This window comes from Halichoeres trimaculatus, unplaced genomic scaffold (assembly GCF_033239565.1).
Source record: "Halichoeres trimaculatus isolate MK-OKI-2021-1 unplaced genomic scaffold, fHalTri1.1 fHalTri1_scaffold_5, whole genome shotgun sequence".
In the NCBI taxonomy this organism is placed as follows: domain Eukaryota; kingdom Metazoa; phylum Chordata; class Actinopteri; order Labriformes; family Labridae; genus Halichoeres; species Halichoeres trimaculatus.
This window is the reverse complement of record NW_027437183.1, coordinates 37347934-37360471: the sequence shown is the minus strand read 5'-3', so window position 1 is coordinate 37360471 and position 12538 is coordinate 37347934. Positions and strand designations below refer to the sequence as shown.

Here is a 12538-nt window from a genome sequence, read left to right as displayed (position 1 = left end):
ATGCTCCCCTACGGAGATGGTGTGAGCTCCATTGTCTCTTGCAGGAGCTGGACGACGGCCGGTTCCAGCGGTACTTCAGGCTGACTGTTGCCCAGTTTAAAGACCTGCTATCCAGGGTTGGTCCCAGGATCTCCCGTCTGGATACCAACTACAGGCGCTCCATTCCAGCTGCGGATCGCCTGTCCTTTGGTGACGATCTCCATGCTGATAGGCTGTCCCAGCACGTCAAGACGCTCGCTCACTCAAAAAGTTCAATTATTTCAACTCGAGCATCAAGCGTTTAGCGGTGAGCAGCGCACATTTTTTGCTGGAAACCCTCACCGCTCAACGCTTGAGTGTGTGTGTGTGTGAGAGAGAGAGAGACAGGAAGAGCTGACGAAGCCTGCTCTGAGAGATAATCATCATTTAATAAAGAGAGTCAGTAAATCACACGGAGCATTCATCAGAGCACAAAGGAACCATCACTTCTTTGTCTGCTCTGATGACTGCACCACACACACACACACACACACACACACACACACACACACACACACACACACACACACACACACACACACACACACACACACACACACACACACTTTTTGTCCTCTGAATTATTCCACACTCTGAGTGGACAGTGAAGAGACGGTTGCAGAGTGAGTTTGAAATGTGGAGCAGTTCGATCTGTGTGACCATGAATCCTCTGTTCAGAGACAGAGCTCACACAGAGCGGGGGCAGCTAGCTCTTCACAGATTTCAGATCTTAACAACAATAAACCCTGCTCCTCCAGTCATTGGCTTAATGCTCCACAGTCTCACACTTGCTTAAGGAACCTGAAGAAATGTTGATTCTCATGTCATGAGCTCCTGCAGGTATCATTTCTTCATCTGTGATAATCTGGAAGGAAGGGCCCAATGAGGAGGAGGAGTAATCCTAATCCTGTTAATTGCCCAGAGCGGCAAAGTGGACACATCAGAATTAAACCAGGCTCAGAAAAGGGTGATTGACTTCCACCGCCCTCTCCTCCTCTTGAACATTCTCCTCTTCTTCTTCCTCCCAATCGTCGTCGTCCTCATCCTCCTTCTTTTTGTCACTGTGATCTATGAGCTGATGAGGCAATTAGTGCTGACAAAAGAGCCACGCCTATTTTTCTTTATTCATCTTTCTCTTTTACAGAAACACACACACACACACACACACACACACACACACACACATATTGAAAGCACATATGTCTTGCTTTTAGAGGATGTCTGCGTGACACAAGGGCTGCAGACTGTGTCAGGCGCTGCTTTGAAAGAGCCCGAGCTGAAATAATAGTTTTATAGATCAGCAGCAGTCTGTTTATCACAGAGATAATGATGAAGCTGGGCAGGAAGAGGAGGGGAAGGAGGAAGAGAAGGGGCGAGGGGATACAATCTCTCTGTCTGCCATAGAACCATGGTCAACAGACATGGTTTGAGACAATTATCACAACGTAGAAAGATGAAAAATGAAGAATGTCCCAAAGGTCAGGTCTACTCTTTATAGTAGGTTTGGTCTACACTCTGCAGTAGGTTTGATCTAACCACTACAGTAGGTTTGATCTACACCCAGCAGTAGGTTTGGTCTACCTTCTGCCATATGTTTGGTCTACACTCAGCAGTAGGTTTGGTCTACACTCAGCAGTAGGTTTGGTCTACACTCAGCAGTAGGTTTGGGCTAGTCTCTGCAGAAGGTTTGGTCTACACTCAGCAGTAGGTTTGATCTACCCACTACAGTGGGTTTGGTCTACCCACCACAGTAGGTTTGATCTACCCACTACAGTGGGTTTGTTCTAACAGTGCAGTCAGTTTGGGCTTCTCTCTGCAGAAGGTTTGGTTTACACTCAGCAGTAGGTTTGGTCTACACTCAGCAGTAGGTTTGATTCACCCACTACAGTAGGTTTGGTCTACAATTAACAGTAGGTTTGATCCACCCGCTACAGTAGGTTTGTTCTATACAGTGCAGTCAGTTTTGGCTTCTCTCTTCAGAAGGTTTGGTCTGCACTCAGCAGTAGGTTTGATCTACCCACTACAGTGGGTTTTGTCTACAATTAGCAGTAGGTTTGATCCACCCACTATAGTAGGTTTGGTCTACACTCAGCAGTAGGTTTGATCTACCCACTACAGTAGGTTTGGTCTACACTCAGCAGTAGGTTTGGTCTACACTCAGCAGTAGGTTTTGTCTACAGTCTGCTGTAAGTTTGGACTTTTCTCTGCTCTAGGTCTGTTCTATACAGTGCAGTGGGATAGGTCTACTTTCTACAGTGCGTCATGTCTACACTCTGCAGTAGGTTTGGTCAACCCTCTGTTTTAGGTTTGATCTTTAGTCCTCAGTATGTTTGGTCTACACACTAAAGTAGGTTTGTTCTATACAGTGCAGTCAGTTTGGGCTACTCTCTGCAGAAGGTTTGTTTACTTTTTGCAGTAGCTTTTGTCTTCACTCTGAAGTGAGTTTGGTCTACACTGTGAAGAAGGTAGTGTTTACATGGTCTGCAGTTGGTTTGATCTACTGTTGCAGTAGGTTTGGTGTTCACAATGCTGTGGGTTAAATCTACTCTCTCCAGGATGTATGGTCCAAACTTTACAGTTGGTTTGATCTAGTCTCTGTTGTAGGTTTAGTCTACACATTCCAGTAGGCTTGGTCTACTCCCAAAGTAGGTATGTTCTACTCTCTGCAGTAGGTTTGGTCTACACCCTGACAAAGGTATGTTCTACTCTCTGCTGTAGGTTTGGTCTACACCCTGACATAGGTATGTTCTGCTCTCTGCTGTAGGTTTGGTCTACACCCTGACATAGGTATGTTCTACTCTCTGCTGTAGGTTTGGTCTACACCCTGACATAGGTACATTTAACATTTTAATAGGTTTGTTCTACTCTTTGCAGTAGGTTTGGTCTACACCCTAACATAGGTTTGTTTTAATCTCTGCTGTAGGTTTGGTCTACACCCTAACATAGGTTTGTTCTACTCTCTGCAGTAGGTTTGGTCTACACCCTTGAGTAGGCACATTTTACATTCTGCAGTAGGTTTGGTCTACACCCTGACATAGGTATGTTCTACTCTCTGCTGTAGGTTTGGTCTACACCCTGACATAGGTATGTTCTGCTCTCTGCTGTAGGTTTGGTCTACACCCTGACATAGGTACATTTAACATTCTTCAATAGGTTTGTTCTACTCTTTGCAGTAGGTTTGGTCTACACCCTAACATAGGTTTGTTCTACTCTCTGCAGTAGGTTTGGTCTACACCCTTGAGTAGGCACATTTTACATTCTGCAGTAGGTTTGGTCTACACTCTGCAGTAGGTTTGGTCTACACGTTTCAGCAGTTCACCTGTTGTGACTAGTCAGATCCTTTATGAATTGTCCCTAAAGATATGTTCCTAGCATGAAACCAGGTAGAGAGTTTCCCTTAGAGTCATAGATTAATTCATACCCACTGGTCGGACCAAGCTCAAATAAAAAGAAACAGGAACTCATGTTAGATCACTTCCTGGGTTTGACCCCAAACCCAAGCTATCTTTGTTTTCTGATTCAGCATCATCTGCTAAAGACCTTAAGGCCACAAACACAACTAGAAACCATCCCTATTCCTGAGCCAACACACTCTGCTCCATTCACTGTTGACGTCCCCTGCCAGCAGCCTAGCCGAGGCAAACCAGGCAAGGCTGCTGGACCAGATGGCATCCAGGGAGGGGTACTGAAGACCCGTGGCACAGAGCTGTCTCCAGTCCTTCAGAGAGTCATCCAGGAAACACCCACCGGGCATCATTCTGCTCAGTGTCACTGGACAGATGCATCTTTTTAGTTCTTTTAGTTTCTTGTGCTTGGGCCTTCGAAGGCCTGTGCATCCCCCTCCTCCCCCCTCCCCTCCTCCTCTCTCTCCTCCTCCCTCTGTCTTCATTGTTTCTCTTCAGCAGCAGTTTTCTCTCAGTCTCCTGTAGACGTGAGGATCAATCTTTAGTTTTAATAGTGTCTCATCTGTTCAGGTGCCAGTGCAGCAGAATGAAGCCGTAATTACTGCCTTTAATTGATGACTTTTTACCTCCTCAGACTCTTCCTCACCCCCCGTCCCCCCAGCCTTCACTGTATGGGCCCTCTGCTGCTGTTTGCACTATATTTCTGCACATATTGATCTCTATTATGGTAAATCCAATGGGCACAATGGAACTCTATCAGCAAAATGCAGGTTAATTATCTCAGGGTCAAAGACGTGTTCACAAAGAGCAGCTTTAAACAGGAGCAGGAGGAGGAGGCAGCACTAATCAGAGAGGAGGTGTTATTCTGCTAATCAGGGTGGGGGTGGGGGTGGGGGGCATCAGTCAGGACACTTTAAACACTCTGACTGTCTCATACTAAACTTTCATTATCACTCTGTGATATCAGGCCTCGGCCTTTTCTCTGTAAGCCTGTGTTAGTGTGTGTAAGTGAGTGTGTGCTGATCTGTGTGTGTGTGTGGGGGGGGCGGTTGTCTTGGAGCAGCTCTAAACTTTGTCCCCTCACACTCTCAGTGTATTCATGTTAAACTCTGATCCTGCGTCAGACCTGTCAGACATCTGTGTCCTGCAGATAAATGGCTCAAATGTGTGTGTGTGTGTGTGTGTGTGTGTGTGTGTGTATGTGTGTGTGCGTGCATTGATGCAGGAACACAGTTAATGGGATTGATTGTGGATATTGTGTTTGCTTTCTGCAGGGACTCCGGTGAATCGGATTCCTATCATGGCCAAGCAGGTGCTGGATCTGTACACGCTCTACAAGCTGGTGACTGAAAAAGGAGGCTTAGTGGAAGTCATCAATAAGAAAATATGGAGAGAGATCACCAAAGGCCTCCACCTGCCAACCTCCATCACCAGCGCCGCCTTCACCCTCAGAACACAGTGAGACCCAGACCCTTCAGACCCTTCAGACCCTTCAGATCCCTCAGACGAGATCCGAGTGTGATGTGTTTCTGTCAGAGTTAGAGGAGAGCAGTCCCCTCACAGGGACTCACCTGAGGACAGAGCCATGGCTGTCTCTACACTGAAAACCAGTTGGTTTCACTTTAAATGGAGAAATAGCATGAGTCAGGATCATGGATCAGTGGGAGGAGCAGCTGAGGCCAATTAAAAAAAATCTGCTAATGCCAAACATCTGTAGCCCCGTTTCCACCAAGCAGTTTGGTTTAGATCAGTACGTTTTGGCTGAGATAAGCCTGGTCCTGTTTGGTCTCCACAGCCAACCATGCCCCCTCGTGGTAAGCCAGACCAGTTGCATAATGGCTTAACGCCATACCAGCGCGACACAGTGTACCCTGCTACATCCAATGAAATAGAAAAAAACACAGCACAGTAAACAAAGAACAGTGTTCACGATGGAAGACATCCAGCAATTTTTCTTTTTTGTGATTGACACGTGGCTCTTTGTTATAAAAAAAGGATTGGATTGGTTCAGTCTGTCACCCCAACAGAAGGGACTCAAAAAGGGGATTGGTTTGTTTTGGTTAGTTGAGAATCTGTCTGGGATTAGTCAGTGGAATCGCAACAAAATGTGTGCTGTGCCAAGACGAACCAAACTGAATCACTTGGTGGAATCTGGGCTTCATTCTGCTGTTGCTGTTGACCCTTGGTTCGGGCTGCTGCCCTCTTTGACTTTTGAAATTATTCCTAGTGATTTGCATAACTTTGCTTTAATATGGTTTATGTGAGGTTTCCAACTAAGTTTACTTTGTATAATTATTCCAAGAAATTTTATTTCTTTTACTTCTTCTATCTCAGTGTCATTTATTACTAGTTTTTGTCCACATCAGTCATATGATGTCCGGAAATTTGAAATTTTGTTTTATGTAGATTTAAAGTTAATTTATTTGAATCAAACCATTTCTTTACCATACTTAGTTCTTTTCCAACTGTTTCTATCAATGTATCTAAATTTGGCCCACTACAGAGTATGTTAGTGTCATCGGCAAATAGTATAAAATATACTACTTTTGAAACTAAACATAAATCATTAATATACATAATAAATAACAAAGGGCCCAACACTGACCCCTGTAGGAGACCGCAGGTCACTGTCAGCATTTGTGAATCTGTGCCATTAATGTGGACATACTGAGATTGGTTTTTCAAGTAACTCCCTATCCAAGACAAGGCCACACCTCTAATTCCATATCTGTACAGTTTTGCAAGTAATATTTCATGGTTAACAGTATCAAAAGCTTAATTAGATCTAAAAACACTCCAACAGTGTATTGTTTATTATCAATTGCATTAGATATTTTTTCAACTAAATCTACTATAGCTAAAGTAGTGGTCCTATTGGGTCGAAAGCCATATTGTTCTTCACATAGTAAATTATGTTTCTCTATATAATTATATAGTCTTTTATGGAATAACTTCTCCAGTATCTTAGAAAACTGTGACAATATAGAAATAGGCCTATAATTTGTGAATTCCTGTTTATCACCAGCCTTGTGGATAGGGATCACTTTTGCAATCTTCATCTTTTCAGGAAATACACCAGACTGTAAAGACAGATTAAAAACAAAAGTAATGAGTTTGACAACACACTCAATGGTTTCTTTTAAGACTGACATGTCCAGTCCATTCCAGTGAGCCCTTCCAGACCATAGGCTGTCCCCTGTAGATCTGCAGTATAGGTTTGAAGGATGGTAAAGCTGACGGCTCTCTACCCACACAGCCACTCTGGCCCCATTGGGCTACCAGGAGGTCTGCCATGACTTGGCTTGTTTGCACTTCCTGTAACAGGTGCACCAGAACATGAACATGTGCAGGAACCTTAGTGTCAGGGATAGGTCTACATATTTCCTATACTCACTGGATTGTGGGGTCAAAGTGTGAAACTGTGTGAGACCCCTTAGCTGGTAGCACGTCTTTGGGTGGAGGCAGAGTGAAGGTGTGGGCTCGGACTCCTCGCTGAAAAAGGCTCATCATCACCAGAGGCGCTCTCAATGCAGAGAGACACAGAGACGAGGCTCTGCTCCAGGCAACAGTCTTTTATCCCCACAGTCTGGGCAGAGAAGATCTGACACTATTTCATGGGTCCAACCCACAAACTGAGCTCAGCTGCTCCTCCCACAAATCCATGATTCTGACTTATGTTATCATTCAAAGAGAAACCATCAGGTTTTGCTTTAGGAGGAGGTTAATAACCAAGAAGGAACAATACAGCAGAGATATAACCCTACACACTCAACCTGCCTTACTTCCTGTGCTCAGTTTCTATGACCTTCCTGTACCTTCATTGATGAGTTCCCTCTCCTCCAGCACTGAACCCATATCAAAGGTTTCTCTCCCTCTGCAGGTATATGAAGTACCTGTATCCCTACGAGTGTGAGAAGCGGGGCTTGTCCTCTCCTGGTGAGCTTCAAGCAGCTATCGACAGTAATCGTCGTGAAGGCCGCCGTCAGAGCTACGGGTCGGCCATCTTTAATTACTCTCCCGTGGGCACGCCCACCCTGCTGTCTCCTCCGAAGATACACCTGTCCCACCTTCCTGTGCCACTACATAACAGCAGCCACATGGCCCAGGTGCCCGTCATCAAGAAAGGTAAGACACAAAGAACTCAGCAGCATCTGTAAAGCAGCCAGAGGGGGCGGGGCCATGCCCCGTACTCACAATTCACCAACATACAGGAAGTGATCTCATGAGATTAGATGACATTTGATCACTGTTACAGCCCCCTCTACTGGCAGCAGGACATGTAGTGTTTCTACTTTAGGACCAGCAGGTCTCAGACTGTGGACATGTCAGTGTTATAAGCTGTGGGTCTCCAAGTGAACAGAGCTGTGAGTTTCCATCGGGGGGGGGGGGGGGGGGGGGGGGGGGGGGGGGGGGGGGGGGGGGGGGGGGGGGGGTCTGTACAGAGTGTACGTAATGATTGTGCTCCTGAGGGGCCTCATGCTGAATGCATCCGTCTTTGAGAGTTTTTCAAAAGTTTTAATTTGAAGGGCGTTAAAAGCTCATAGAGTCAGCAGACATGCCCAGAGTGATCCCAGAATTAGATGTTTAAATCTCTATTTAAGTTATTTGGACCCAGATTCTAAAACCATCTGTAAACCAGCTGTTTTGAGAGGTTGGTCCAAGACCGGGTCCTCCACAGGGTTTACTCCAGTCCCTTCATAGGCAGCTCCAAATATAGATTGGCCCCAAAAAGCTGTAACAAAAGGTTTCTCGGTGTTTACAGTAGTACCAGATTAATTTAAAACAAACTAAAAGTTCATCAAAGTTTGACTCCAAAATGGTGGCCATCAGGTCCTAAAAATGACCGTTAGGCCTTTGTTTTCCTCCCAGACCAGGAAAACTGGTGCCTGATGCATGTTTTGGCCTGGTAATATCCCTGAAGTCATCACATACTTCACCTTTCCCATACGGTTTTGTTGAGTATTGGTGGTTTCTGTGGTTCATGACTGTTCTTTGATTCAGTAAAGAATAAATTTATTAGAACTGCGAGGTTCCGTAAAATTAGTCTAAACAGGGCTATCACATGGAGGCTCAGTACCGCTAACCCCCCTTTTTTAACTTTTTAATATATTCTTAAATAATGCATTTTTTTGCCTTTTAAAAATGTTTGTTTTTATCATCCACATCTTTTTTTCTATGTCTTTTAGTTGTTTTCTCTTATTCTGGTTTAGTGTTAAAACTATGGCATCACTAACGCTGTTAATTTTTTCCAGCAACGGGAAAACAAATTAATTACTTTTAATTACCGTCACCATGAAATGAGACGGGTTACTTTTTATCTGACGTGGCTCACTCAGCCAGGCCTCTTCTTATCTCATGTACTTTTTTCACATCCATTAAGATGTGGTGCTGGGCACGCTGGCACCCCCCTTCCTGTCTTCCCATGTGTATGTCACTGTCATTGTACGTTTCTGGAAGAGATGAAACTGAAATTTTGTTCCCCCTTGGGATAAATAAAGTAGTCTGAAATCTGAGAGGAGCTGCAAATAAAATGTGGGGAAAAGAGTCAGACACACAAGTAATGATGAGAACAATCATGTTGACACGTCTTTAACAAAGAGCTGATGCTAAAGTCAACTTTTCATCAACAAATATCTCACAGCTACCTGTGTGTGTCTGTGTAACCTGCAGTCAGAGAGGATCTCCTGCAGCGTCTTTGGATCAAACCAACTCCAGGGAGAGGGGTGGATGCTTTTCCAGGTTTGAATGTAAGGCACAAGTAGCCAACTTGTTTTGACTTGAAAAAATGTCAGAGATGACAGGACCAGACTTAAATAAATAAGGGGGTAATCTGGGGAAATTACAAGTCGAGAGTGGCGTGAGAGACAGGGTTAAAAAGCTGGAGAATCCCCTCTGAATCAGGAGAGTTGGCAGGTCTACCTGACCTGGATCACTCAGCCAGACACAGGACAGGAGCTGCAGATTTAATCTGAGTGTGTTTGTGAGCAAAAAGTAATGCAATAATTACCTGCCCTGGTAACTAATTACATTTATAAAGGAGTAATTGAGTTACTACTTCATGACTTTTTAGGAAAGTAACGAGTAACTATAACTAATTACTATTTTTAAGTAGCTTGCCCAACACTGGTTGTCACTCATCCTTTCATAGAGATTAATTATAATCATTCTCACAATGCCCGACATGGTCCACAAGCAGAGATGCATGATAGTTTATATGCCCTGCTACTGCACCTTGTGTTTGGCAGACAGTTGTGCAACTACAGTGGATCAACTCTGGGGCAGCACAGAAACCAGTTGTCCTCCAGTTTCCATCCCCAGTTCACTTTGGTCATGTCACCTCCCTTCCCAACCTGCACCATGGTCTGAAGTGAAGTCTTTGGCAGTGGTGTTTGGTCGCAGTTGGCGACAGACAACAGACGTTTGTGGGTATCAGGGGATTTGGGGATTATGATTTCCTTTTTAAGGTTGTAGCACAAAGAGTGAAGTGAATCAGTTCTCTTTTCATGAAACAACACTGCCACCACCTTGTTCCCATCATCCTCTGTGACGGTCCTTGCTTGAAGTGGGCGCAGAAACACGTTTACACTCTGTGCTGCCAACAACATTTCAACCAGGCAAGCAGTTTCAAGTGTCAGTGTTATCTCCCATCATCTTCTGAAGTGCTGAAAATTATGAATCTAGTTTTGTTTGGTTAAGTTAAATGCCACTTTTATACTCAGAAACATCTATAGAGGATGCAATGGGTAAATGGTAAATGGACTTGAGCTTATATAGCACTTTTCTAGTCATGGACTACTCAAAGCTGCTTTACACCTCAGGTCACACTTACCCATCCACACCCATTTGCTCTCACATTCACACATTGATGGATCCAATCTTTACTATGACAGCTATCCATCAGTACATCCAACACAGTCACACCCAGCAGTGGGAGCAACTAGAGGTGAAGTGTCTTGCCCAAGGACACATCGCCATGTGTCGCCCAGAGCTGGGCTTGAATCTGCAACCTTCTGATCACCGACCAAGCGCATTCTCCAACTGCGCCACCGACGCCCCCCATTAAAACGATTGAAACGAGGGACAACATCAGAGGGTTCACACACAGGCCTCTGTTCAGGCGAATTCAGAGTGTTAAAGATCAATAGTTATACAACTCCAAGTTACTTTTCAATAAACTGAATGTCAAGGGTTGTTACATTCAGGCAGAAAATTATTACGTTTGGGCTCAGAATTTTGTTACATTATCGGCCAGTTATGACATTTCAGGTCTTATGATATATTTTTTAAAATTTAGTTTTAGGTTATTGTTACATATCAAGCTCCAACAGACACTACCTTGAAAATTGCACCTCTGTAGTGGTCAAACTTTGGTTATTAAGGATTTCTAATACAACAAAAACAGCTCAAGAACTTTTTCTCAGAGGTTTTTAGGGTTAGCTGTGCTTTTTTCATACATGCAGCAGCCTATTGATCTATTTCACAGTTAGAATAGACCTGAATAAACAACAAATCTTCTGCTGGTGTGAAAAAAAGCCATACCAGCTCATCACAGTTGGCTTCGTTTCTTCAGCAGGGCTAATCCAATCTGATCTCAAACTTTGTCTGCAGCTCTCTGCTGTTGTTACCTCTCACTCTTTCTCCGTAGTTCCACTTTCACTCCCTTTTTCTAAACCTAATATTCCACCAATCTGCAGTAGTTCACATCAAACACTCTTTATTTCCACTAGGGTGAGATCTTTAGCAATGGTTCAGACTACTGTTGCTTCTGTCAACCTCTTAGCTCCGTAGCTCCTGCTGTGTCTTCTCCCTCAGGTTCTCCCCCCCTTCCCCATGCTGCTTGAAGTGTCAGATGTTAGGTAATTCCTCGTCCTCCTTTGCTGACAAAGGGACCTGCATAAAATGTGCTTTATTCATAGAACTAGAGGTCAGAGAAAATGGTTGAGAGAAGGTAGGAGAGTTTGTTCTGGATCGGATCCGGAGTTTGGTTATTCTGGATCCGATCCTGTTTTTTGTTGTTTTGGATCTGTTCCTGACTTCTGTTCTTCTGGACCTATTTCTTAGTTTTGTTGTTCTGGATCTATTCCTGAGTTAAGATGTTCTGATATCTGTTCCAGAGGTTTATTATTATTTTTTTTTGTTCTGGATCTGTTCCTGTGTTATGTTGTTCTAATTCTGATTAAGCCAAGATTTAATTGTTCTGGATCTGTTCAAAAGTTTTGCTGTATTAAATCTGTTTCTAAGTTTTGTTGTTCTGGATCTGTTCCAGTTATTTAGTGTTCTGGATCTGTTCCTGTGTTTTGTTGTTCTGGATCTGTTCCTGTGTTTTGTTGTTCTGGATCTGCTCCAGTGTTTTGGTCGAGTTTTCTCCCAGGTAAAGCCCACAACCTGCCTTTTAGATTCAATTCCCACACCGTTTTTTAAAACACTCTATGGATTCTTTGAGGAACAGCTGTTATATTTGGTGAACTGCTCTCTTCAGACTGGTGTCTTCCCCACCTCCTTTAAAACGGCGGTGGTGAAGCCCCTTCTGAAGAAGAATGATTTAGATCCAAATGTTTTAAATAATTACCGGCCTGTATCCAACTTACCATTTTTAAGTAAAATTTTAGAAAAACTTGTTTTTAACCAAGTAAATGAATTTCTTAACTTAAAACATATTCTGGAGACTCATCAGTCTGGTTTTAGGATGAACCACAGTACAGAGACAGCACTTTTAAAGATTTTAAATGACACCAGATGTAATTTAGATAACCAAAAACTCACAGTGTTGGTTCTACTGGATCTAACCGCCGCCTTCGATACAGTAGACCATCACATTTTATTAAATAGACTGAGGAATGTGGTCGGCCTCTCTGGTACTGTTCTTAACTGGTTCACGTCCTACCTGACTGATCGAAGTTTCTTTGTAAGTATGGATACATGTTCCTCAGGAACCCATAAGATAGAGTGTGGGGTTCCCCAAGGGTCAATTTTAGGTCCAACTCTTTTTAATCTATACATGCTACCCCTTGGGGACATCATCAGGAGGCACGGCATCAGCTTCCATAGCTATGCTGATGATACGCAACTGTACATTGCCGTGTCTCCTGATGATACAGGGCCAATTGATGCCCTTT

General features: G+C 43.9%; 1 protein-coding gene across 1 annotated transcript in view; it reads left to right on the top strand.

Moving 5' to 3' along the window:
• Positions 1-12538, top strand: part of arid3c (AT rich interactive domain 3C (BRIGHT-like)) — a 36643-nt gene that overhangs the window by 12257 nt on the left and 11848 nt on the right. Inside the window, exons 3-4 of the mRNA XM_074670609.1 lie at positions 4697-4880; positions 7303-7547. Coding sequence (XP_074526710.1) covers positions 4697-4880; positions 7303-7547 — 429 coding nt within the window. The remainder of the gene's footprint in view (positions 1-4696; positions 4881-7302; positions 7548-12538) is intronic.